Genomic DNA, 25,527 nt, shown 5'->3' on the forward strand with positions numbered 1-25,527 from the left:
AACTGTGAGATCATGATCTGAGAGAAGTCAGATGCTTAACTGACTGAGCTACCCAGGTGCCCCTTGGAGGCCATTTTTAAATGCAGTCCTTGAGGATGGGCCTGATGTCTGATTCATCGTGTCCCCTTGTTTTCCCATAACTAATAGCAGGAGTTTTATACAGAGAAGTTATCTAGAAGCAGGTCAACTGCTGGTATTTCCACAACAGAGTATTTATTAAATTCAAAGGCTGCTGATGCCGCGAAGAACAAATGTGTGACTGTAGACGCCTGTCTCCAAGATGGCTGCCATCATTTCCTTCCCTCTCTCTCCACCCAGCTGATTCTCCATTAGGAGGTGGCATCTTCTCCTCTGCGCCACACCCGATAGATCTGGGCTGGCCTGGGTGACTCACTGACCCATAGGATGCAGTGGAAATGCTGTCTGGGACTTTCAAGGCCAGGTCCTAAGAAGCCTTACAGTTCCCCCCAGGCTCTTGGGATGCTCGTGACCCTGAGACCCCCACACATGGAGCGGGTGAGGCCAGCCAGAGCCCAGCTGTTCTGGCCATCCTAGCCCAGGCACCAGGTATGAGTGAAGGAGCAGTCTTGGATGTGCTGGCTCTGGAATATGTCAAACAAGCTATTCAAGCCACCCCAGCAGAAGCCCCAGACAGGTGGAACAGGCACAAGCCAACCTCCATGTGCTCTAGATGTTTTTTTGTGCCTTTACATTTGTAAAGCAGCAGTAGATGCCTGCAAACACTGCTTTAGCAACACATGCTGAAAATAGAACAGCATGTTAGCAGGAACCAGAACAAGGCTGAGGCGCACTGAAGAACGTTGTGCGTCTTGTTGTTACTTTTTCCTGTCCCCCCACCCCCCACCCAGCAGCGTGTTCACATCTCCACTATACACCCCCCCCCCATGCTGCACTGAGGAGACAGCATAGCACACTACTCAAGAGCTTGAATTTGATAGCTAAGACAGTCTCTCATTTGAATTCCAGTTTTATAACTTCCACTAGCTCAGCAGCCTTGAGCAAACTGCTTAGCCTAGACTTCAGTTTCCTCATCTGTTAAATGGGAATGATACAAATAGTAGCAACATCGTGGAGTATTTGAGATTAATAATGCATGTAAAGCACTCAGGGCCTGTTATGTAGTCACATTTTGTGGTCAGTTAATCAAATGGTGATTGGGAGTGATCCCCAGAGCACAAGAGCCTGATCTTACTGGTTTTTTTGTAAGTTTGTTTGTTTATTCATTGAGAGAGAGAGAAAGAGAGAGACAGGCAGAGAAAAAGAGAGAGAAATCCCAGGTAGGCTCTGCGTTGTCAGTGCAGAGCCTGACACAGAGCTTGATCCCACGACCATGAGATCATGACCTGAGCCTAAATCAAGAGTCGTCGCTCAAACAACTGAGCCACCCAGGTGCCCCTTCTCTTACTCATCTTTAAATTCAATGTACATTTCAGTGCCTGAAATAGTGGTTAATAAAGGGTATTGCATGAATGACAAAACGAAATCCTATGTTATAAACTTTAAGATTGATCTTTTTTAAATAAATTTTGTTAATGGTTGTTTATTTTTGAGAGAGAGAGAGCGAGCGAGCGAGCGGGGAGGGAAGACGGATCTTTTTAACATAAAGGATAACTTTGCCCATAAATTCTCTGGAGCCAAACCCTTTAGGTCAGTGAAATATGTCATTTCTACTGAGAAGTCCTGTAAGAGCTGGGTGTCAGTGGAAAAATAAGTTAATTCAATTACTTTTGGCATTTAAGACCTCCAAAGGCTGGATGGGACCTTAGGGACCATCCCTGGCGCCCCTCTCACGGTGCATATGTAAAGTGAGTGGCTTGCCCCAGGCCACCCACTAGCTGTGGACGCAAGAGCTCCCTGTAGTCTCCTTCCCCCTTATGCTGGTGATGGTGACGGCATCCTTACCCTCTTCCCTGGCATTTCAGGGCCATTCAGTGCAGTCAGGACTGATCACTAATCTCTTCTTTGAAGGGATTGGGCACCTGGGGAGACCCAATGGGAGAACCTGTCAGGAATGCAAGGCCCCACCTGCAGGGCATGCAGGTTGTGTGGGGAACCCTTCCTTTCTGCATCTGTCCCCACTCATCATCATGACTTGCACCAGAACAATGACTCACAAGTAAGAAGTCCCTTTATTAGTCATAGTAATAAGTCTTCTGGGATGCAACTTAATTTTTCTGTAATTAAGATTGGGGTTTCACCCTAGCTCTTAGGCCTTCCTTCTATTATTTCACTGCTTAACTGCATAAACGTCCCGTTTCTAACCTGCTTTCCTGTGTCTGTGAGACCTACTAGATTCATCTTCGGTTTAGCAAACCTGAGGACACAAAATATCAGGTAAATTAGTTATGTAGTTTTAATTGCTTTTACGTTTCAAATGAGTGAGGAGATACAGATACCAATTAAACAAACTTAAGGCTTCTTCAATTACTTTTTTTCCCCTTTGCCTTTGAAATACTAGAGGCTACGGCTCACTGCTCCAGTGTAGACAGTTCCACTTACCACACTTATTCCATTGAGAGTCAAAATAGGGACCGTAGACAAACAGCGCACTGTTTTCACCTCTGTGTTCTGGCAGCAAATTTCTGGGCATCATCTAAGATGTCACCAAAGAACATTTTCCAAATAGTATGGAAAGGAAAATAACGTATTTGTATAGGTTGGAAAAATTCAAGTAAATTCTTTATGAGGACCTAAGGGAAGCGAGGGGCTGGGTGATTCCCTGACCTCCCCTCCCTATCTTCCCTTGCACGATTAGTTTCTACTCGTTTCAAAAGATTTCATTTAGAACAAAAAAACTAACGAATGAAATTTTTCTAAGGAAAAAAGATTACAGGCAAGGGCATGGGAGGCAAGTGGGGAAACCCAGATGTGCCGACTCTGAAACCCACAGCTGTGCTGTCAGATCTTGAAATAAATCTGCTTCCAAGAACGGAAGTTTCTGTTGTTCACATTTAAATCTTGAATCATGCAAAACATCAATGACGGCTTTATGTTCAAAGTTAAGAATCCTTATTTAGGATACTTGAACTTCATACCTAGCACTTACTTCTGAGACATTCTTTTCAATCCTGTCAGGCTAATTAACAGAGTTCTATTGAGAGGTAGGAAGAAGGCAAAAGGAAAATGCATTCAGCAGCAACAGAAGAAATTTATACGAATGTTCTGAAGTCAAGTAACTGGCCACATTCCACTCACATTATATGAGAAAAAAGTATGTGGGGTTTTAAGAGTTTAATACACAATTCAGCATTAACACTAGATCATGTTTAAAAAATTAATCCAGACCCCCCCCCCAAAAAAAATATGTGGACACTAGGAAGATCAAGAGTTTTGCTCAAAATGTAATACTAACAGTAAGTTATAAGGTTGGTAGAATTTTCAGGATTCAATCATAAGGTTAACCCGATGACTTTCCAAGTAGTGGCAGAAATGACGCAGGAAGAAAAATAGGAAACCCGTAACACCACAGCACCTCCTTTTGAACGGACAGATTCTAAACCTCTTTGTTACTTGCCTAAAAATATCCAACAAGTAAGAAAAATCATGCTTTTTTGAGTTTCTACTAAAGAAGTTGCTTCTAATTATTTACTTGCATATATTCATGTATATGCTGTTACATAGTATTGGCAAATGTCAGGGCTAGTATAACCAATCAAAATTAGTATAGTATCATAAAGGAAGTTAAAGGAGCGAGGCTGTTTTCACCCAGTTGCAGACCAAGGACCCATTTTAACGACTTGTGAGAGAGACTAAGCACTAAATAAGCATCACCCCCAAGTTGCATGGTCAAACCCCTGATGTTACAGCTCTGACGTCCAACATCCCCACGTTAATTATAGCCAAGGTCAGTCAAGGTCATGTGGGGTGGCTGATTGCATTCCCAGAAGCAAAATTTGAGATCCGATTTCTCACTTGCCACAATTTGCATCATCCAGACATTTTATCCAAGGATCCGATGCCCCTAAACTGGTACATTTTGGCTCAATTTACTGTTTGAGTTGGCTGCTACAAAATTAGGGCCAGATTTGCATAGTTCATTTCTAACATGCATTTTGGGTACCAAGTGACTCCTCTTTACTTCCTCTTTACTCAGATCACCTTAATCTATGTAAATTTTATCATTGTGTGAGGCTCTGCAAGCTCTCAAAAACTTTCTGGGACAGGGCAATGCATAAAATACACTTTAGATACATTTCACTATGTATCACAGGCTGGTTCAGGTCAAAGATCTCAGAGATTTAAAAAGTGGTAATGGAGGGGGCACCTGGCTGTGTCAGTAGAGCATGTGACTCTTGATCTCAGGGTAGTGAGTTCAAGCCCCATGATGGGAGTAGAGGTTACTTAAAAAGTGGTAATAGGGCAAAATAGGTAAAACTTCCAGTTATAAATAAGTCATGAGGATGTAACCTCCAGCACAGGGGACATAGCCAATAACACTGTAATAACTTCATATAATGCCAGATGGTAACTAGACGTATGGTGGCGATTTTATAATGTAAAAAAAAAAAAAAAAAAAGTAACATTTCTTAACATATTCATATTGTCCCTAGGGCAAAATTCAACTTTTAAAAATCTGAATTTAGGGAGTTAAAAGTAAATGAAAGATGGATTCAAACTACTCCAAATCAATGTTCCCAGAAGCTTCTAAAATTCCAGAAAGGGCCATTAAAAACTGAATCATTCAGGTTAAAAAAAACCAAAAAACAAAGAGTCTGACTGGAAAGGTGGTCATGGCACATTACAGCATACAGGATAACCAGAGGTGGAGTCTTTATTTCACAAGTTTCAAGATACAGTACAAAACGAATCTGTACATCTCTCTATTAACAGGATTTGTTTACACAATTATATTACACTTCACCAGCCTTTATACCGTATTTAATTAAATACAAAATAAATTTACAAAAAAGTCTACCATGGTGTTCCTTCCAATGCCAGCTTATGGTCTTTTTAAGCTTCTCCTAAGTATTGACAGTGGTTATACCTTGATCGAATCGACACTATGATTTTTTTTTTTTTTTTAAATCAAAGAGACTAGTGTCAGCGTGTTTGTCCTTGCAAACAGGAAAAACAGTGCGTGTAAAGAGGACTGCCTGCACATAGCCAAGACATCCTTCCCATGCACACAAAATCAGAGTTTTGCTGGTGCAAACAGTCATTTTAAAACACAGATCATTTTTACTTGGGGTATTTTAGGTTTTCTTGAACTACCTAGTGGCAGGAGAAATTTAGCTGCTTTTCAATGACTGCCACACATTTAAAAATCAGGTAGTGCCTCACACAGTGTGGTGTTCAAAAATTTTCCATTTTCATTTATAGTGGAGGACAATGACTGAGGAAAAAGATTTTCATGAAAATCGTTTTCTTTTGCTTTATTTCTTGCATTCTCCTAGTCATAATGTGGCGCAACACGTATTAAACTCACTTCCAGAACAAATACTGGCTGTCCTCGGGGCAAAAGTAGCCCATTCTGCTCTTCTTGGCAGGTGAAGGGGCTGTTTATCTGACACTGTTTTGAAATGTGCATGTGAAATGTTAGTCCAAACCTCTGTGAGGGAAGTTTTTTTGCAGACGGGGCTAGACAGTAATACACATGCTACACACATGAAGAGCTGTGGTCTCCATTTACAGGCTTGCATGCATACTTCCAAAACACCGGTTTGAAGAACAAATATGAGCAGCAAAGAAAAGAGGGAAAAACGAAGCAAGGGGGAAAAAAAAAAAACCCTATACAAAATACTTAAGTTTCCCGGAGGCAACAGCAGCTCCTTAAATAAAGCATCAGATCATGGTCAGATCATGGTAGAGTTTCTACAACTTTCCAATGGTACAGAGACAGAACAGCTTAGCAGTAAAACTTTCACAAATTAACCTTATATGCACAAGGGTAACAAATCCTCAAGAGTATCAAGATAAACGATTCCCAAGTTAATCTCATTTCAGTGCTAAATAATGAATTTTGAAAAAAAAAGGGGGGGGGGGGAGTTACTTTTTCTGTGACACTGAATATTAACCAAAAATGAGATAAGCCTTACTCAGAGAACAGAAACAAAAAAATTCAACCACAGAAAGAAACAAAACAAAACAACCCCAAACACCAATGCTACTTCTGTGACATAAAAAAGAAGAAGAATGGTCTCAAAACTCTGGAACAGTTGGCTAACCACAAAGCACACGCACAGGAGAATATAAGCTAAGTGGAGTACTACTGTCGTCACCTTTGATGGCAGGAAGACAGGCTATTAAAGGGGTCAGGAGACAGGCTACCATGGAGAAATGAAGCTGTGCTCAATCTGCTAACTCTAAGTTCTAACATTAAAACTCCTGAATTCTGGAGTTAGTTTAATGTCACTGACATTAACTAGCTTTAGTTACTGTCATTTTATTCAAATGGATGCCATTTGATTAGGTAAGTATTGAGCATTATTTTAGGAGAAACACCAAACCCAGTTCCTACTTGCCTAGGTATTATGTCCCGTGAACAGAAAAGAAAAAGGGAGCAGAGTATTTTGAGACAGTCGTAAGGACTGAAGTCACAAAGCAATCCAGGAACTAAGTTATTTTAAATAGACCGTTCAAATTTCCAGTAGCAAATGACTCAAGGGTTTGGCAGGATGGGGGGAAATGGCCAAGAAAAGGGTTAGAATCTTAGTAAAAAAAGGAAATGGCAAGTAGTTGTAAACTAACAGGAAGTTTGTTATTGCATGAAGAACAAGACTGCGCTTTCCCATCTGGCTTTATTTAGGTAGTGCACACTGTTTTATGAAATGTCTTCTCAGAGTGCTAATGGAGGGAAGTAAAGCTAGAGATAAAAATGCTGCTAAAGGAGAAATCAGGTGGGTGGTAGAGGAAACAAACGGTTGTTTACTCACCTTAGAGGGGTTTTTAAGCATTTAAATAAATTACAACAGTTCTTTCGAAAAGAAATGTGGCTGCTACCGTGAATTACAGTTTTGAAGGATGAGAAGACGCAGTGGTGAAGACACCAACATATTGTACCAACTGCACTCAGATCTCTCTCTCTCTGTGTAAAAGATCAAAGAAGTCTTAATATTTAAGAGCTGCCCAAAGCAAGGGGATGTTTTTGAGGGTGGCATTTCCTACCTTTCAGATATGCATTTATACATATGGTTCCCTCTGTGGCCACCTCTTCAAATCTGGAAGCAACAACGTGGGGGTAAAATTTGCTTACCAGGTTTCTCAGAATACTCTAAACACACACGAAAAGCATACAACTTCACATTTAAAGCCTTCGTGTTCATTACAGACTACTTAAATCTAGTTCTAAATACAATCCCAACTTCAAAACCCAAAGTCTTACAACTCTACAGGTAATAAACTCTTTCAAGTTTTCTGGCAGATGAGGGACTACGGAAAGAGTATAAAGGTTAATATAAACAGACTGAGGTCAGTAGGCATAGAAAGCCTGGTCAGATACTAATGTAGTCTCAGACTAGACATAGGCTGGTGAATACCACCATCTGATAGTAAAAAGAAATACAAATTCGGTTTAAATTTCTTCATTTGTATGGTATGTGAAATCCTCGGTTTTCTTTGTTGTTGTGTTTCACGCTATTTAACCAGACTCTGAAGTATAATGGCCTTGATTTTCCTAACGTCAACAGTGGGAGGGTGGTGAATAGGACAGCTAACAAAGTGGTTGACTTTCTACTGTAATATAAAACTGCAGAAGTAAAAATCTACCTGAACAGTATAAACAGGCTTTGGCTTTCCTCAACCACTGAGTTTACATCTTAGATTCTCAGAGTTTTAGTTTTATAATGGTAGTCACTGTATGCCACATCTTGGCAATAATATTTCAAATTTAAAGAATTCAGGAGGGTGCAAACTGTTCTTTTGCAATAAAAAAATGCAAAGTAAAATAAACCCTGGGAACAAATGCTTCATCTTTCGGGAAAGTGTGTCTATCATTTTGGTACCCCACCCAGAGTTCTTTAGCATTGTTCTAATTTCTCCCACTTAGTCCATCCTCTGGCTTCCGGATCAAGGCTCTGTATACTCAAAACAAACAAGCAAATTACATCGAATAGGTGGGGCAAATTCACATGTTAGCTCAAGGAGTCAGTTCACAATGTTTCATCTATTCCGTTCCAGAGAAGTGAAGTTCACGTAAAACTCTTTAACAGGACTTTCAGTCTTTGAAGGACACAAGTACCGTATCAAGTGTGACAATCACCAGTAAGAAGAAACCTCCCAGCCTTCCCTTTTAAAATAATATGTTGAATACGTATACTTGCACGTGGATTGGTAAAAGTTTCTCAGTTATTGCAGTTCTGAAACACTTTGAAGACTTTTTTTTTTTTTTTTTTTTTTTTTTTTACTTAAAAGGCAAGTTCTATTTTCAGACTTTCAAACATGTTAAGGTTAAACTTGCAACTAACTGGTTTTTCCTTTTTACAGTGATCAGTTTTTAGTGTTGATGCACAAGACCTTAAAGGTGGTTGATAGAAGAACTTATGCACATTGAGAGAATGACCAAAAGGACCCAAGAAAGACAGCTGGGTACAGCAGACATTGCGTCTCACATGTTTCCAGGAAAAAAAAATGGGGGGTGGGAGGGGTAAAGCCACTGAGAGTTGTTACTCCATACGGCACTGAAACAAACATTCAACTCAGTTTAGGTAAGAGTTACTTATCCCTGAAAATAAAGGCATCAGATTCTAAGCAGCTTTAGGAATTCAATGTTTCCTTGTGCCTCTTCCAGGAGGTGACCACTGATCCGAAGTCCTAAATCAAATGCAAGTGTTCTCAGCAAACAATTTCCTTGGTTGTCACTGATCAAGGCTGGACACGGTGGCTGTTACTGTGGTGGCTGCTGCTCTGGTGGCCCCTCCTGCTGCGGTGGCACTGGCCGTGGCCCTGGGGGCCTGGGTAGAGGCATGTCCTGGTGCTGCCTCTGCCGGTAAGCTATAACTGTTCCCAACAGCAAAGCGATGATGGTCATGAGGTAAAGGTCCCACTCAGGCCCCAAAAGCTGGTCCATGTCAAGCTGGGTGAACAGATCTCGAATCTTAATGAGAATAATATAAAAATCATTACGATCACTAAAATGTCAGAGAAGGAAGCAGGAAAAAGTTGTATCACAAATCAGAGACGAATACAGAACTTATTAAAATAATTGGTTTTAGGAATGTTTTGCAATGGCTTAAATAAAAAGGCTTTAAGAATTCAAAAAATAATGTGTCTCAGGAACTGAGTTATTATTTCATGACAGTAGATGATACAGAATGTCTAGCCGGGTTCCTTTCCTTTCCATCAGTAATCGAATGCATGCATTTCCAACCACTTTTCACAGAAAAGATTTGCAAGGAATACTGGGGACAATGGAAGGCCACGGGGAGGCAATCAGTCTCTCAGCACTTGTCACCTATCTGTAGTGATGGCAGCCCTGTTCTCATGACAGCAGGGTTATTTCACTTCCTCCCTCATCTAGCTGGAGATGGCAGGAACTGAAGCGTTTAATAGCTGAATGACTAATGCTTTTCAACTAGGATTTCACTAAATATTTAACACTTTTGAACTTGAACTTTAAAGTTATGTTCTTAGTCCATAATACTTTGTTTAGGTGTCACTTAAGAGAAGTTACTCCTGAAATTTCCTGACTGCTACTTACCTATGAAGGAAGTCAACATGCGGTATAATCCTTTATATTTAACTAAAATTATATTTAAAAGGTCCCCATAATATAGATTTGTAGATGCAGGTGCTAAATTTTCCTCGAAAAAGATTCTAAGAAACTATTAACTGTGTTTCCTGGGGTGGGACCTGTGATAGGGGATTTTTGTCTTTTCTGCACTGACTTTCTCACCATCAATACTTGGTAACTCTTTTCTTTTGGTTGGAATATCTAGGTGGTAGGCTTATGGAGCATTTATTGTCTTCTTTATACTTCTGTATTAAAAAAACAACAAAGATAGGATACACTTAGTATGGTATAAGGCGTGACTAAATCCTAGTCTGTAACTAACAGTTCTTAGTCTTACAAACTGTGAGAGACAAGGGTCTGAAATAGCCCCGAGAGAAAAACAGCAGGCTGCCACACTGTTAGCTTTTCAGTGAAAGGAACAAAGACTGTTTCCACTAGTGGAGGGTACGGCGCGTCTGGCTCAGGCCACCAAACAGTTCTAAAGGTGCCATTACAAGTGTGTAAGCAACCAGGAGGACGGAGTCCAACACCTCCAGTCCTTCGGAGCCCTATGCGGGGAGGACCTCAGTACACCAGACAGGGCTGCGAAAAGGAACATCACCCTTTCCACCTGTATCACATAGGAGGAAAAGCCCTTTCTGGAATCTAATATGAAACGGTGTATCAACCTGTTCTGAAAGATGTTAATGAAAGACTGAAACATTATCCTGTACTGATCTGGAGTAAATTCAAGTTTTGTAGCCCTTGTTTCTGCACACATTTCAGGACTTTCGGAGTTAAATCCTGTTCCAGTTAATCCATCATAAGGAAGTACAGTTAACAAAATGTAAAACTGGAGAACCCAAGAGCACCTACACAGAAATACTGGTAAATAAGGTCAGCAGTTTTGAAAGGAATGGGGAACCCACCTCTCATCTAGGTTCCACCATGAGCTTATTTAAAGTAGTTCAAGGTATTTTTAGAGAACAAAGTTCGAGACGTGTTTTTAACATGTTTCTTGCTAATAGCACAATCTGAAGTACAACAGCCTGGGCAAGTTCTCAGGTTCTCCTTCTCCCTTTTGAAGGGTCTGGTCTGAGTCACTGCCAGGCAGTCACCTGATTTAATGTTTACTGAATTTAGTTAACCACTCCTTCAAATCGCCAAGGGTTGGTCTCGGTTTTCTCTGAGCCAGAAAACACCTGCATCAGTGGAAACTGCTTTAGCACCTGGAGCTACTGTCAAATGGTTCCTGAAAACATGCTGCTCTGTGGCTATGTTCACCCCACAGCTGATGCGATCTCCTGGTCCTTCATCTGGGGCAGAAGGGAAAGCACCAGACCCCTGAAGACACTCCTCCCTTCTCCCTGAACTTTTCCAATAAAAACTTCTGGACCGAGCAGCTTATATCACTTATATTTTAATTAAAAGAGGCACGGAACACTTACGTTTGTCTCCCGGATGTACTGCAAGAAATACACCACAGCCAGTTTGCATAGTGCTAGGAAGACTGGTACCTGTGCGTCTGGGCTGGCTTCAGCCGCCATGTCATAAAAACGTTTTGCAAGGTGAATATCCTATAATACAGGAAATAAACCAAAATTCATCTCTTGGTACAATAAGTAAAATAATATTATTTAGTTTATATAGTCATATTATATCAGTTTGTGCATTCAGAGCATTGACTTTACCTTTCAAGTTTTCATTTTAAAATTTCCCTTACCTAAAAGGATAAACCCCACCTTTAATTAGGTAATATTTCTTTAATCATCTAATGGCTTAATTTTGAAAAATCTAACTGAACAATGTTAAGGTTTAACTCCTGCTCCTCCTGACATCCTACTTGCTGTGTATGCATAACACTGTCACTCTGAAGACTCCTGGGGGCAACCTAGAAGTCTCAAGTTCTGGGTCAAGTTAAGTAAGTTTCTTAAAACTTCAGTCAGTGTAAGCAATTCAGGTTTCAGTTTGGAGCAGTGATCCTCAAACTGGTAATATGCTCAAGATGTTTCAAATGGTACTTGCATGGATAGTGTTAAGGGACCTGCATGCTGGGTTTCCTGCCTTAGACATATTTCCGTAAGGGGTGACACGAGTCATTATGAATCCGGGCCCAGACCGAGTGCTCTGCATTCAGATAAATGTTGAATGGCATGGGGAGACACAGTGAAATTTTCATTTAACAATGTCCCTTTCTCCATGCCCTGACTACTGTCAAAGGATACCAAACTCCAAGGCAAGAATTCCATGAGACATGGGAAAGAAAGGCTAAACATGAAAAAGGACCTTTCCACATAGTTCAGTGTAAGCAGTTACTGTCAGCTCTTCCCTATACTGTCCCTAGGGGGTGTCGTTAGTGAAAAAGGGCACCTTCCAACCAACAACAGTACTGGTAGAGTCAGTGTCTTTGGTTCAAAAAAAAAAAAAAGGTAATAAGTTTTTTTCTGGACTGCCACATTCTTCAAGATCATGGATCAAACTTTATGTGACAACATAGACTTTTGTGTGGATGATTCAAAGGGGTAACTAAATCTTATCAATCACATCCTGAATTATTTACTCTGTGTAACACCAATCCTCATTTAATCCTTAATATTTTTCTAGCTGTACTACATGCTGGATTGATAGTTTTTAGTAGTATGTAAGTTTCCTTCTTTTAAAATTGGGAAAAAATAAGAAAAGATGATCATGGATAATCATGGAATGAAACTCATGGAATCATTTTTTTTACACATGATTAATTATTCCTAAAAGCTGCATCCCTGAGTTCTGTCCTCCCCATTCTTATCAAAGGAATACTATGCTCTTTATCATCGTCTTTATTGACAAGAATTTATATAAGCTACATATAACATTATATTGCAAATTACATTATGAGAATGCACACTAATTAATTTTCTTGGTTTCTAATCTATTATAAAAGCAGACTGTCAGAGTTCTATCACTTTAATTTTGATTGCTTTCAGTAAATTATTATGAAGTGTATCCCAAAACAACCACAACTATGTATAATCTTTATTAGTCATCAAACACACATTAATTTTATTTGAATTAAAAAAAATGAAGTCAGTCTTGCTGATGGAGGCAAAGTCTGACCTAGCTGAGTGGTCTGCCAATTAAGAGAGGCTCTGGTAACTTGGTCAACATGGCAGAGATCTTCCACAAACTGAATGTACTCCATCTGCAGTTCCAGAGTCTTGATAAAACTATATTCAAGTATCTAATAGTAACATAAATGTAAAATATGAAAATTTACATATTGGGATTAAAATACATATTCAAATGTGGTAAAATAAAAGGCACTTTGACAAAAAATGGTGCATTAGCAAAATGAAAATGAGTAACTTGCCCTTAAGCACATTAGGTCAACAAAGTGTCTCTAAGTGATGAAGAGGAATATAATTAGTTATCTGACAAACCTAGGTAAAGCCTTTCAGCATTCTCCACAGAAACTAGAAAATGAATGACTCCAGTGACAAGGGAATAAATAAATGTATCCTTTCCAGTCTCCACTTTCCAACAAGATTGAAGGGGGACCTAACCAAAGTGTCAGTGACAGATCACTCTGATTTTTGGCATATGTTATAGACTAAATGTGTCCCATCCTCCCGCTAAATTTCTATGTGGAAACTCTATTCTCCCTCATGTGATGGTTGGGATTAGGAAGTGAGGTCTTTGAGAGGTTATTAGGACTAGATGAGGTTAAAGGAGTAGAGCTTTCATTTATGAGATGAGCATCCTTAAAGAATCCCTAAGTACTTGCTGCTTCTCTCCTGCTCGTTGCTCATCAGATGAGGACAAAAGCCAGAGGACAGTGTCTCTGACCAGGAAACAGGGCCTCCTTGCCAGACACCAAACCTGCTGCCACCCTGAACTTCAACTTCTCAGCCTCCAGAACTGTGAGAAATTCTATTATTTAAGCCACCCTATGGTATTTTGTGTAGCAGCCTGAAGGAAAACAGCAAGCGACTCGAAAGCAGTTTAAAGAACTAAGTGACCTTGCTCTAATAAAATTCTCCCCAATTCCCATATACTTGTTTATGTGAACAAGGTTCCAGCCATACATTTATAAAATGAGGGGCGCCTGGATGGCTCAGTTGATTAAGTGTCCAACTCTTGAGATCGAGCCCTGTGTTGGGCTTTGTGCTGATGGCATGGAGCCTGCTTGGGGTTCTCTCTCTCTGTCCCTACCCCATTCACACTCTCTCACACTCTCAAAATAAACTTTAAAAAAAAAAAAAAAAAAAAGGAAATTAATGCTAAATTTACTCAATGATACTTAAACTAATTTTTTTTTAATTTTTTTTTTAACCTTTATTTATTTTTGAGACAGAGAGAGACAGAGCATGAACGGGGGAGGGGCAGAGAGAGAGGGAGACACAGAATCGGAAACAGGCTCCAGGCTCTGAGCCATCAGCCCAGAGCCTGACGCGGGGCTCGAACTCCCGGACCGTGAGATCGTGACCTGAGCTGAAGTCGGACGCCCAACCGACTGAGCCACCCAGGCGCCCCTAAACTAATTTTTAAAAGATGCTCCATTCAACTCATTAAAAAATGCATTTTTAATAATTATCACAGAAAGTAAAATTTTAGTGAAATTCACATTATGTTGATTTGTTCAATATTGTATTGATAATTAACCAACTATGGCTAGTATCTTATGAATTTTTCTTAACACTTAGAGCCTATAATCATAGGAAATAAAATTCAAAATTTGAATTTACATACTTTGTTTCACGTAAGTATGATTGATCAGTAAAATATCTAAGCATTAAAAACATTACATTTACATGCAAATCTATGAAAACAATGACTTGAAAATATGAATTCAGGAAGAAAAGGAAAAGACACAATTTTCATTTAATAAATGTGCTGTGTTTTTAAAGGAATTAATGATGAGGGTATCAACGTTTTGGTATTTGGAGTAACTTAGTCATTTTATTTTAAAAAAAGGGTTGATGCTTAAAATAGGTAGAACTCAGAGCTTCTGAAGCTTATGATGAAAAATTTTAAATGTCAAATTAAATACGTGCAGGAAAGGGGTGCCTGGGTGGCTCAGTCGGTTGAGTGTCCTACTTTCAATTTTGGTTCAGATCATGATACCAGGGTCATGGGATCGAGCCCTGCGTTGGTCTCCACACTCAGTGTGGAGCCTGCTTGGGATTTTCTCTCTCTCTCCCTCTGCCCCTCTACCCCTGTTTGAGCTCACCCTAATTTAAAAACAAAAAAAAATTAAAATAAATAAAAATGTGCAGGACAAAACACAGTTGTTCAAAATTCTCTTAAGGGCATATAGGCAAAAAGTTAAGACCATGGCTCTAAAGAATGTTAGACTCCATTAGGAAGGTATAAGAGTCAGAAATACGTTTGTCAGTAGCAAACATCTTACTTCATTTCAAAATACTTTACAAAGAACAGAATTTGGCTGAAGATGGACAGATAGTTTCTCAAACAAGGAGTTGCTGATTGAGGCAGCACCATATTTCCATTTCCACAACTCTGCTTTTGGCTTATCGTACATAAAGCAGTGTGCATGTGACAGCAACATGCGTATGTCTGACGATGGGAGAGGTGCAAGGGCGGGTTTCTGAAATATTACAAAACTGCCTCATAACTTAGTACCTAAAATCGGAGCACATTCCAAAAGCAAGCCTATTTTCTAGAAATAAATGCAGACGTTTCCCCCAAATCACAATTACATCATTCTAACATTTGTTTTGAAGCCAGCCTCACCTGTTTAATGCCCAGTCCTTTCTCGTGCATATACCCCAGATTAAACATGGCTTGTGCGCTGTGTTGCTGCTCGGATGCCAGACGATAATGAATGAACGCAGTCTCGTAGTCTACGTCAGTGCCAAATCCATAGAAATGATAGTCTCCAAGCTTAATTCTAGCCACCGTATAGCCTTAAACAAAAATTAAATGCAAAACTGCCAGTAAATAAAGTGCATTTAAAACGGACCAAATTGTTGTTTCTCCTACTGTTAACATGCTTACTTACATAAAACACAATTTTAATTGGTAGTATGTAAACTTTATAACAAATCCTTCAGCCAAGCTATAAATTCAATAAAGATTGAAACTAGAGGTATTGCTCTTCTGAAGCAGGTTTTGCAACAGGGAGAGGTATAACAAGGTGGGTGGTACTCCCCATGTCACAACAGTACTCTTCAAATGAGCATGTTCTAGTCTATCATGCCATTTATACGTTCTTTTCCTTTTTTTTTTTTTAATTTAAATTCTAGTTAGTTAACATATAGTACAATGTTGGTTTCAGGAGTAGAATTCAGTGATTCATCATATACAACACCCAGTGCTCATCATAACAAGTGCCCTCCTTAATGCCCATCACCCATCTAGCCCATCTCCCACCTACCTGCCTCCATCAACCCTCAGTTTGTTCTCTATCGCCAAGAGTCTCTTGTGGCTTGTTTCCTTCTCTTCTCTTTGTCCCCCTCTTCCCATAAATTCACCTATTTTATTTCTTAAATTCCACATACGAGTGAAATCATATGGTATTTATCTTTCTCTGGTTGGCTTATTTTGCTTAGCTTAATACATTCTAGCTCCATCTATGTCACTGCAAATGGCCAGATTTCATTCTTTTTGATGGCTGAGTAATATTCTGCCATTTACATTTTAAAGTAGTTCAACTGGACCATTGTTTAGGTTTGAAGAAGGGATAGCCAGGCACTGTTGAGAGGAGTATGTGTGAGAATAAAATAGTCAAACAAAAAAAGATGGGGAAAGGTTGAAATCTTTTTGGGTTTTAGACTAATATTTTATTATATATTCCATGTGATTCTCATTTTTTTTTTTCCAACGTTTATTTATTTTTGGGACAGAGAGAGACAGAGCATGAACAGGGGAGGGGCAGAGAGAGAGGGAGACACAGAATCGGAAACAGGTTCCAGGCTCTGAGCCATCAGCCCAGAGCCCGACACGGGGCTCGAACTCACGGACCGCGAGATCGTGACCTGGCTGAAGCTGGACGCTTAACCGACTGCGCCACCCAGGCGCCCCCATGTGATTCTCATTTTATGCAATATAACTGGCTTCAAACAAAAAATCAAAGAATAAACCATAACATGATATAAATGACCAATCACAATTCAATAATTTAGAAACCCTGTGACTAGAACTTCCGTTTTAAGAATAGATAAATCACGATGCAACTTAAGCAAGTTAGTATGTTGATGAATGACATTATTTAGTTTTTATGGGAGATTCAAAAACAAAACAAAAACAGTACAGAAAGATCCCTGGGTGAACCTCTTGCCCTAGAATGAGTGGGCTACTCACCTTGGGAGGCAGCCCTGTTCCAGTGCAGCAAAGCTCTGGGGTAAGTTTCATTCTCACCTACAATGGTTGCTTCTCCTACAGGGAAGATGAAATAAATACAACTTAGGCATTTAAGGAAAGGCACTAGACTTTTAGGCTTCATTTACAAGCTAGGGTGGATATGTGGAGCATAACTGGGATATAACAAGTATTAAATGACCAAAGTATTGTATTGAAATTAAACAAGTATTAGAAGGAAATACCGAGTTCAAAAGAATCACTGTAAGCAGGACAACACTACTTTCTGCAACGTGTTTTATCCACAGAACTAATCGGACAGTAACCATGGAGCCACTTCTAGGGATCTACAGACCACTGGAAAAATGAGGTTCTTCTATCTGCTGTATTTTGAAAAATGTGTTTACTGAAAGCAGTTAATTTTGTGAAAAATGGCAAATTGATTTCTACATCAACGCTAATTGCAAAACTAACTTTGATGGCTTAGGGAGCTGAGGTAAAGTACTCCAGCATGTGCGATGTTAAGGTCTACTTACAACAATAAAGAAGTTTCTTTGTGGGTTTTCTCTTTAAAACAAAAATGAGCTACCTGACGTGAGCCTTCACAGTCTAAACCCAAGGCAGAATGAAAGTGAACCTTACTCTGATCGAGAATGAAGGCTGCGTTGCTCTGTGCCACTTCATAGCCTTGTTCGGCCAGCAGGAGGTACTGGATCACCGCGGCATTGTAGTCGCCATCTTTATAGCTGTTATAGGCAGTCATTAGCCTCTCCGACCACCGGCCTCGTTCACACACATTCTTAAACAACTGTGAGAACAGGAAAAAAAAAAAAAAAACAGTAACAAAACAAGGAGCATATGCCAGAATATCATTTTTGCACTTTGGCTACAAGTGATTGATTATTAAGCTACCTCTTTGAATCTCTGGCAACTTTATTAAATATATATAAAAGTCTGGGATATTTACTTGAAGATTTCAGTTAGTCTTTAGAGCAGGTTTATAAAAATAATAGTAAACAATTATATACTATTACCCCCACCAGGCACTGTTCTTGTGCTTTATGTACAGTACGTACAGAAACTCCCTTACAGCTCCCATGAGGTTCATGGGGGACATTCTATGAAATAAGTCTTATTAATAGGCCCATTTTACAACCGAGGGAACTGAAACACAGAGAGGTTTAGAAACTGTGCTAAGCATTTAGCAAATGCCACTCTGCAGTCCCAGTTATGAGAGAGCTAAAGAGGAAAAGTTCCATTTAGAAGACATCGGCATTGCCTTTTGCAACATTCATTCGACACAGACCTCGTGGTGCTCAGATACTGTCTAGGAGGTGCTAGAGAGACTGCAGACAACATCCACTGTCCTTACAAACGTGGAGACCCAAATGAAACAAATAAGCATGAGGGTGACACACAGACTCTCAGTGTCTTCCCTCAGTGTATCCAAGCTATTAGGTCGAATCTCTTTCTACTGTAGAAGAAATCATGCAAAGAAAACGAGAATTAAAACGATAGACTTTCCTCCTGGGAAAATGAAGTTCCTGTGTACGAGCTGGTAGAACAGCCCTTACCTCCACTGCCGTGTGACACGATCGCATCACACCTGTGCCGCTGGCATGCATCTGTGCTAGGTTATAGAAAGCCAAGATGTGGCCTCCCTGAGAAGCTAAGTTAAAATACTTCAAGGCCTGTTTATAATCCCTCTTGACGCCAATGCCATCTGTAAGGAAAATCACATGAAAGGTCAGAAATAGTTTTAAATAAGATTTAACTGAAGCATGAGAGCAGCCTTATATAATGAGTAAAATCAAATGAAACTCAGAATTCTTACTCAGGAAAGATGGGAACCTTAACAATACAGATTTGTATATTAATACAGATGAACCTAATTTACCATGAAAAACAAGATGCACAAATTACTGAAATGGGAGAACATTAATCAGCCCGAATGCGACAGCTCTCGTTTCCACATCCAAGTGGTATCTGATGGAAAATAGGCAATTTCGATGTTGGTGGATGAAGCATTTATTTCCAGCATTACTTACTGTAGTACATAGAGCCAAGCTGCAGCTGCCCGTCCACCCAGCCTTGTTCAGCAGCTTTCTGGAAATACTTTAGTGCCAGATCATAATTCTGTAGGAAAAGAGGTCACATGATCACATGATAAGAAAGCTCAAAAGGCTGATATACTTAGAAGTTAGGAGATTTATTTATTTTATTATTATTTTTTTTAATTATTTTTTTTTCAACGTTTATTTATTTTTGGGACAGAGAGAGACAGAGCATGAACGGGGGAGGGGCAGAGAGAGAGGGAGACACAGAATCGGAAACAGGCTCCAGGCTCTGAGCCATCAGCCCAGAGCCTGACGCGGGGCTCGAACTCACGGACCGCGAGATCGTGACCTGGCTGAAGTCGGACGCTCAACCGACAGCGCCACCCAGGCGCCCCAGGAGATTCATTTATTAAAAAGAGTCAACAAAACACATAGAGGATATTCTCAAAGAGCCATTAAAAAGACTACCTTCTAAGTTTTCATAATATACAGAGGGTAGTCTACTTTAAGTCACAGAGGGACTTAAATATTTAAGACTAAAGAAAAGCAAGTAAGAGTTTTTGTGAAACAATTTGCTGTGTTCACTCTCAGAAAGCATACACATCACCAGTGAAACACAAGATCAGGACTTAAGAAACAATCTTTCCTATTAACTGACAAATCTTTTCTAAACCTTAATTTTTCTGATTTCCTTAAATAAGGAAAATTATTCTCTTTATTCATTCTTTTCCTGTGTAACTTATCAAGCACTATATGATTATTAGATTTCAAATACCCTACGTATCCACAGAGAGAAACTAAAAGATCACTACTGAACTTTAGTGTCCTAAAATGACTAAAAAGAATCAAAATGAGACCACGCTATACTGGTTTCTGTGCTAGGGAACACCTACAGATTAGAATCTTAAACCTAATGCTTAGTTTCAGGCCCAATTAAAAACATACTACCTGGAGGGTTCATAAAGTGAAGAGAAGAGGACAGCATTGAGAATCCAGGGGCAACCATGAGGAAGTAGTAGAGAAGAATAAGAAGCAATGGCTTAGGAAAAGCAAGAGAACTTGCAGAATTCCAGGGAGGAAAGAGTGCAAGTGATGTAGAGCCAAAAAGTCAACAGGTGTTGACCCTTAGGAGGTTACTGGTGATCTGCATAGAGCAGTTACGTGAGGCAGAAGCCTAACTCTAAGAGCTAATGAGTGAGTGGTAGCCACTAATAGTTCATTTTTTGGAGAAACCTGGCTTTGCAGTGAAGGACTGGAGAGAAGAGAAGAGCAAAGAATAGAACAGAAAGCTTTTCTCCTAAATGGGAGGGACAAGCATTTTCTTAGCCTTGAGTGAAGAAGTAGAGAGGGAGAAGCTTAAGTCTTGGAGAGTAGACAGCATAGACAGAAGAATGAGAAGCAGCTTCACACCTTTAGAAAAGGTGCCAGAGACAGAGCTATTCGAAGAAGGCAGTCATATGGCAGGTGCGGGGTGAAGGGTGGTAAGCAGCCAAAGTCAGAGAACAGGAAAAGGTTCAGCTCTGGTTATAAAGAAAGGATTTCACCCAGGCTGGAAGCTAGTTATATTTCTCCAACTCACCAGCTGACTGCTTGTTTAAGTCAGAATGTTACACTGAAAACTTACAACTTGAACTCCTCTCCCATAGAGGTAAGCCATTCCGAGTCCACTCTGACCGACTGGGTTGCCCTGCAAACCGAGAAAAAAGGGTGAATGGATTCATTAAGAAACTAGGCAAGAATAAATGAATGCAAAAGAAATAATTTACAAACATATTCAAAAAATGTCACTGCATTTTTCTTTCTTTCTTTTTTTTTTTTTCCAACGTTTTTATTTATTTTTGGGACAGAGAGAGACAGAGCATGAACGGGGGAGGGGCAGAGAGAGAGGGAGACACAGAATCGGAAACAGGCTCCAGGCTCTGAGCCATCAGCCCAGAGCCCGACGCGGGGCTTGAACTCACGGACCGCGAGATCGTGACCTGGCTGAAGTCAGACGCTTAACCGACTGCGCCACCCAGGTGCCCTGTCACTGCATTTTTCAATTCAAAATTCTCCTTCCCATCAGGCTAAATGTAATGCTGACTTTTAGAGATTTGGGGGTCAATAATTTGCGGAAAAAAAGCAAATAGTAAATTTATCTAGAATTAAATTTTGGTGACTTATGACCATCTGTTCCATGAGTTATGATAGAAAACATGACTAATGTGTTTCTTTTTTATTAAACTAAAAGTAGGTCACTTTTTTAAACACTTTTTTTAATAGGTAGTATTTTATTTTTTTTAAATGTTTATTAATTTTTGAGAGACAGAGCGCAAGTGGGGGAGGGGCAGAGAGAGAGAGAGAGACACAGAATCCGAAGCAGGCTCCAGGCTCTGATCTGTCAGCACAGAGTCTGATGCGGGGATTGAACTCATGAACTGTGAGATCACAACCTGAGCACAAGTTGGACGCTTAACCAAATGAACCACCCAGGCATCCCAAAAAGTATATCACTTTTTTTTTTTGTAGTTTTTCATTGGTAATCACCCTCCCCAATAAAGAAGGAAGATGCTATGGTGTCAAGTCAACAACCAGGTAAAAAGCAACACTGGGATCAGGTGGCAAAGATATGCTAAAGGTTACTGGAGTCTCACAGAACAAAGATAATCACTGTTTTGGGACCTGCAAGAGAAAAATCTAAAATTCAATCTAAACTACTAGGGACAGAGGCATCTTTTAAAAAGTGTCACAGCACTCCTTTGGGAAATACTCAACTGACATTTAGAACTAAAGCAACATGTAGTTGGCAAGGAGATAAGTACACACACTGGAGGCATACGGGGTCTTAAAAATTCATATGTAGTTTTCTCTGGGCCAAAGAAAGTCTAAATTATGTATTTAAGATTATTGAAAGTACCTAGTTGTGTAAGTTTTAAGCCTCAAATTGCAATACAAATAGGGTAGATTATATGACTTTCAATTGCATTACTAAAATCAGTGTTTCCTTAATCAGGAAACTTCTCAATGAAATTGAAACAGAGGCTTAATATTCAATAATTTGCTCTTCTCTATCCACCCCGCCCAACCAATAAAATACCTTTTATTGGGAATGTTTTTTTCTAGCCAATCCATTCACACAAATCACAGGTGCTTTCAATAATTTGAGGCATGAGTTGGTTATGACTAATCCTTCAGTATAATAAACTTACTAAAATAATAATATGGCACACATTTCAATATGGTAAGTCATGAGATCTTACCATGTCAGCAGCTTTCTTAAAGTAGTGAAGAGCTGTCTCGTTACTCTGTGGGACAATATCACTTCCTTCTGAATACATCTACAAAACAAAGGCTAATTTTATTACGAGCTATAACCGTCTCTCCTATAATGTATTTCTAGCTCATCTCATTCTGGTGTTTGTGAGAGATCATGAAATCTTTCAACAAAGTTTAAAATTCCCCACAGGATATTTTAGAATTAAAAGCAAAGCATTAAAAGTAAACATTTTAGCATTATTATATATTCTTTGTCATATCACATTATGACTTCTCTATAAATATGAATACATTAAAATCAGCTCACGGATCAATCTCAAGAGGGGAATCTTTAACTCAAGGTGAATCTTTTCTCTCACTCTATCCCAAGGCAGTCAAGTGGTTGATAAATTGCTTGGGATCAGTGATTAAATGAGAAAAAAAGGAGTGTTATTACCAATATCTGCTTCCATTTCTCTTCCACCACTATTGTCCCCAGGGTAAGATAAAGGGTAGGTCTTAAGTTCAGGAAAAGAAAGAACTAAAAGGTTTCAAACACTGAATGAATGATCAGAGTACCACGTATGGAACATGACGAAAGGGCCAAAAGAAAGAAGAATAGAAAATTAATGCTTAAACAAAAAATATATGAGGAATACCAATTTCTATGCTACAATAGATGGGATGTCTGAATGTAAAGTTCTCAGGCCCCAAATAACTTGCTGCAATTATGTGGCAAACACTGCTGAGATTTTTCTATTTGCAAGAATTTCTGTGACGTATTTATTCTGAGCATCCTAACCTTAGGATTTGTTATAGATGAAAATACCCATTGGTTTATACTGTATTTGTTTTCAAAATAACGAAAAAGGAAGTTTTTCTTACTTTGCCACAAGACACAACATCCTTGTATTGGAAACCTCATTTCCACTTTATTTTTGGTAAACTGTAGATCCTAAATACAACATGTGCTTATTATGCAAACACCTCTTGCTGTTACATAATATGTTCACAAGACATACAGTACCTTTCCCAAGAAGGCCATAGCATGTGAATTGCCAGCATTGGCTGCTAAATTGAAGTAGTCAAATGCTCTCTGTGAGAAAAGAATTTATTAAGATAATTAGTTTTTATCGAATCTATCTGCCTTTGGCTTTTAACCAAAATAATTATTTCAGGAACATTTAAAAAATCTTGTAATATTGCAGTTATCTCAGTTTAAGTAAATAGCAACATGACATCTCTTGGCTGCTTAAGGTACTCCCCCCCCACCCCCCGCCACCTGCCGAATCTCATATCCAATCCATCACTGAGTCCTGTAACTTTCACTACCAAATTCCTCTTGAATCCACCTACCATCCCCCACTACCACCATTCTAGGCTAAGCTACACTATCTTGCCTGAACTTATGGATCACTCCCTTCCTTGATCTCCCTTGCTTTTTTTCTTGGGTCACCTAAAGCAACAGATATTTGTTGAGTTAATGCAGTTATATATTGGGAACTCAGTTTATTTCTTCTGTGAAGGTACTGAAAAAATTGATCACTGTGTGAATGTTTCACAAGTCGGTACCATACACCAAGAATATTCCAAAACTTGTATAAAAGGTATGCAGCAAACTCACCATCCAGAATTCTGTACCTGACATTTTTATTAACTGATTCATCTGGCCTAATGATATACATTTTAAAGGCCTATAGACAATGAAAGCTGTCAAAATGCTGTCTGGAAAAAAAATTAAAAAAATAAATAATAATAAAGCATGGGTATCTGGTATAGTTTTAAGTGTACTCTTATCTAATTCTTAAAGTTGATGGGATATGGGAATGAAATACCCTTAATTAGAATATTTAACTGTTATGGCAGAATAACAATTATTAGTCTGACAAACATTTATCAAGCACTATGTACTAGATATTGTCAGATGCTGGGAATAAAGTGGCAAAATCCATGCTCTTTTGCAACTTAGCTCTAGCAGAGGAAACAACTTAATTATATAATTAACACATTTACAATGGGAAAGGGCCATAAATACAGATTTTCAGAAACTGTAACTGTGGTACATGACCTATTCCTGGAATGGGGTTAGGGGTCCAGGGAGATACTTTGGGGTAAGAGACACTGGAATTGAATTCTTCAGGATAAGGAGGAATTAGTTACATAAAGAAAGGAAGTAGAATAATATTCACTCTATACAGAGAGACTAGTATTCCAGAAATCCGGGGATAGGGAGGTTCTTGATATTTTCAAAAACCTGAGAAAAGGTCCATGTGCCTGTGACTCAAAAGGCCAGGTTTTGGTCTTTAAGTGACTGGAAATTATGGAGCACTCAAGAGTTTTAAGCAAGGGAACACAGTATCAGGTGTGTGGCTTACAAATACAGGCTACTGCTTAGCAAATGCAAGCAGGAGATGATTCACACAAGTGGTAGGTATACTGATAGAAGGGAAGAGATGAGAGAGATTTCGGGCATAAAGCAGACAAAAGCTGGTGACTGGATATAGACCTGACTGCTATAGTTGTATATTCCTTAACTGCTCACAACCTCAACAATGACTGTTCCTCAGTTCTATGAAATATTTTCTTTTATTTCTTTAATGTTTATTTATTTTTGAGAGACAGTGATAGAGTGCAACTGGGAAGGGGCAGAGAGAGAGGGAGACACAGAATCCGAAGCAGGAGCCAGGCTCTGAGCTGCCAGGACACAGCCCGATGTGGGGTTTGAACTCATGAACTGAGAGATCATGACCTGAGCTGAAGCTGGATGCTGAACCAACTGAGCCACCCAGGTGCCCCTAAAATATTTTCTTTTTTTTTTTTTTTTTTTTTGATTTTTTTTTTTTTCCTTTCAACATTTATTTATTTTTGGGACAGAGAGAGACAGAGCATGAACGGGGGAGGGGCAGAGAGAGGGAGACACAGAATCGGAAACAGGCTCCAGGCTCTGAGCCATCAGCCCAGAGCCTGACGTGGGGCTTGAACTCATGGACCGCGAGATGGTGACCTGGCTGAAGTTGGACGCTTAACCGACTGTGCCACCCAGGCGCCCCTAAAATATTTTCTAATGGGAGTTTTAAGACATACTTCTATCACATACCTATAGGAAACCAAGACACTGTGTGTGTATTTTTGGCAGTACTGAGAACTAGGTTTCAGAATTAAAAAAGCCTTTCCCACCACTATGAGGTATAATCACATTTTTAGTCTTCAGCTTTCTCAGGGGTTAGTTGGATCTTAAAAGATCGTTTGTGAAGATTATCTAAATAACAC

The 25,527-nt window shown here is 39.5% G+C and overlaps 1 protein-coding gene across 1 annotated transcript in view; it reads right to left on the reverse strand.

The window, feature by feature from the left end:
* Nucleotides 1-4,767: 4,767 nt before the first annotated feature.
* The window catches only part of SEL1L (SEL1L adaptor subunit of SYVN1 ubiquitin ligase), a 54,321-nt gene continuing 33,561 nt past the window's right edge, over nt 4,768-25,527 (reverse strand). The window contains exons 12-21 of the mRNA XM_040477925.1: nt 23,285-23,353; nt 22,263-22,340; nt 20,648-20,710; nt 19,015-19,102; nt 18,541-18,689; nt 17,609-17,774; nt 16,970-17,044; nt 15,401-15,573; nt 11,116-11,244; nt 4,768-9,052 (exon numbers count right to left, since the gene is read on the reverse strand). Coding sequence (XP_040333859.1) covers nt 8,843-9,052; nt 11,116-11,244; nt 15,401-15,573; nt 16,970-17,044; nt 17,609-17,774; nt 18,541-18,689; nt 19,015-19,102; nt 20,648-20,710; nt 22,263-22,340; nt 23,285-23,353 — 1,200 coding nt within the window. The 3' untranslated portion in view covers nt 4,768-8,842. The remainder of the gene's footprint in view (nt 9,053-11,115; nt 11,245-15,400; nt 15,574-16,969; nt 17,045-17,608; nt 17,775-18,540; nt 18,690-19,014; nt 19,103-20,647; nt 20,711-22,262; nt 22,341-23,284; nt 23,354-25,527) is intronic.

This window comes from Herpailurus yagouaroundi, unplaced genomic scaffold (genome assembly GCF_014898765.1).
Source record: "Herpailurus yagouaroundi ecotype Mexico unplaced genomic scaffold, PumYag 141, whole genome shotgun sequence".
Lineage (NCBI taxonomy): Eukaryota > Metazoa > Chordata > Mammalia > Carnivora > Felidae > Herpailurus > Herpailurus yagouaroundi.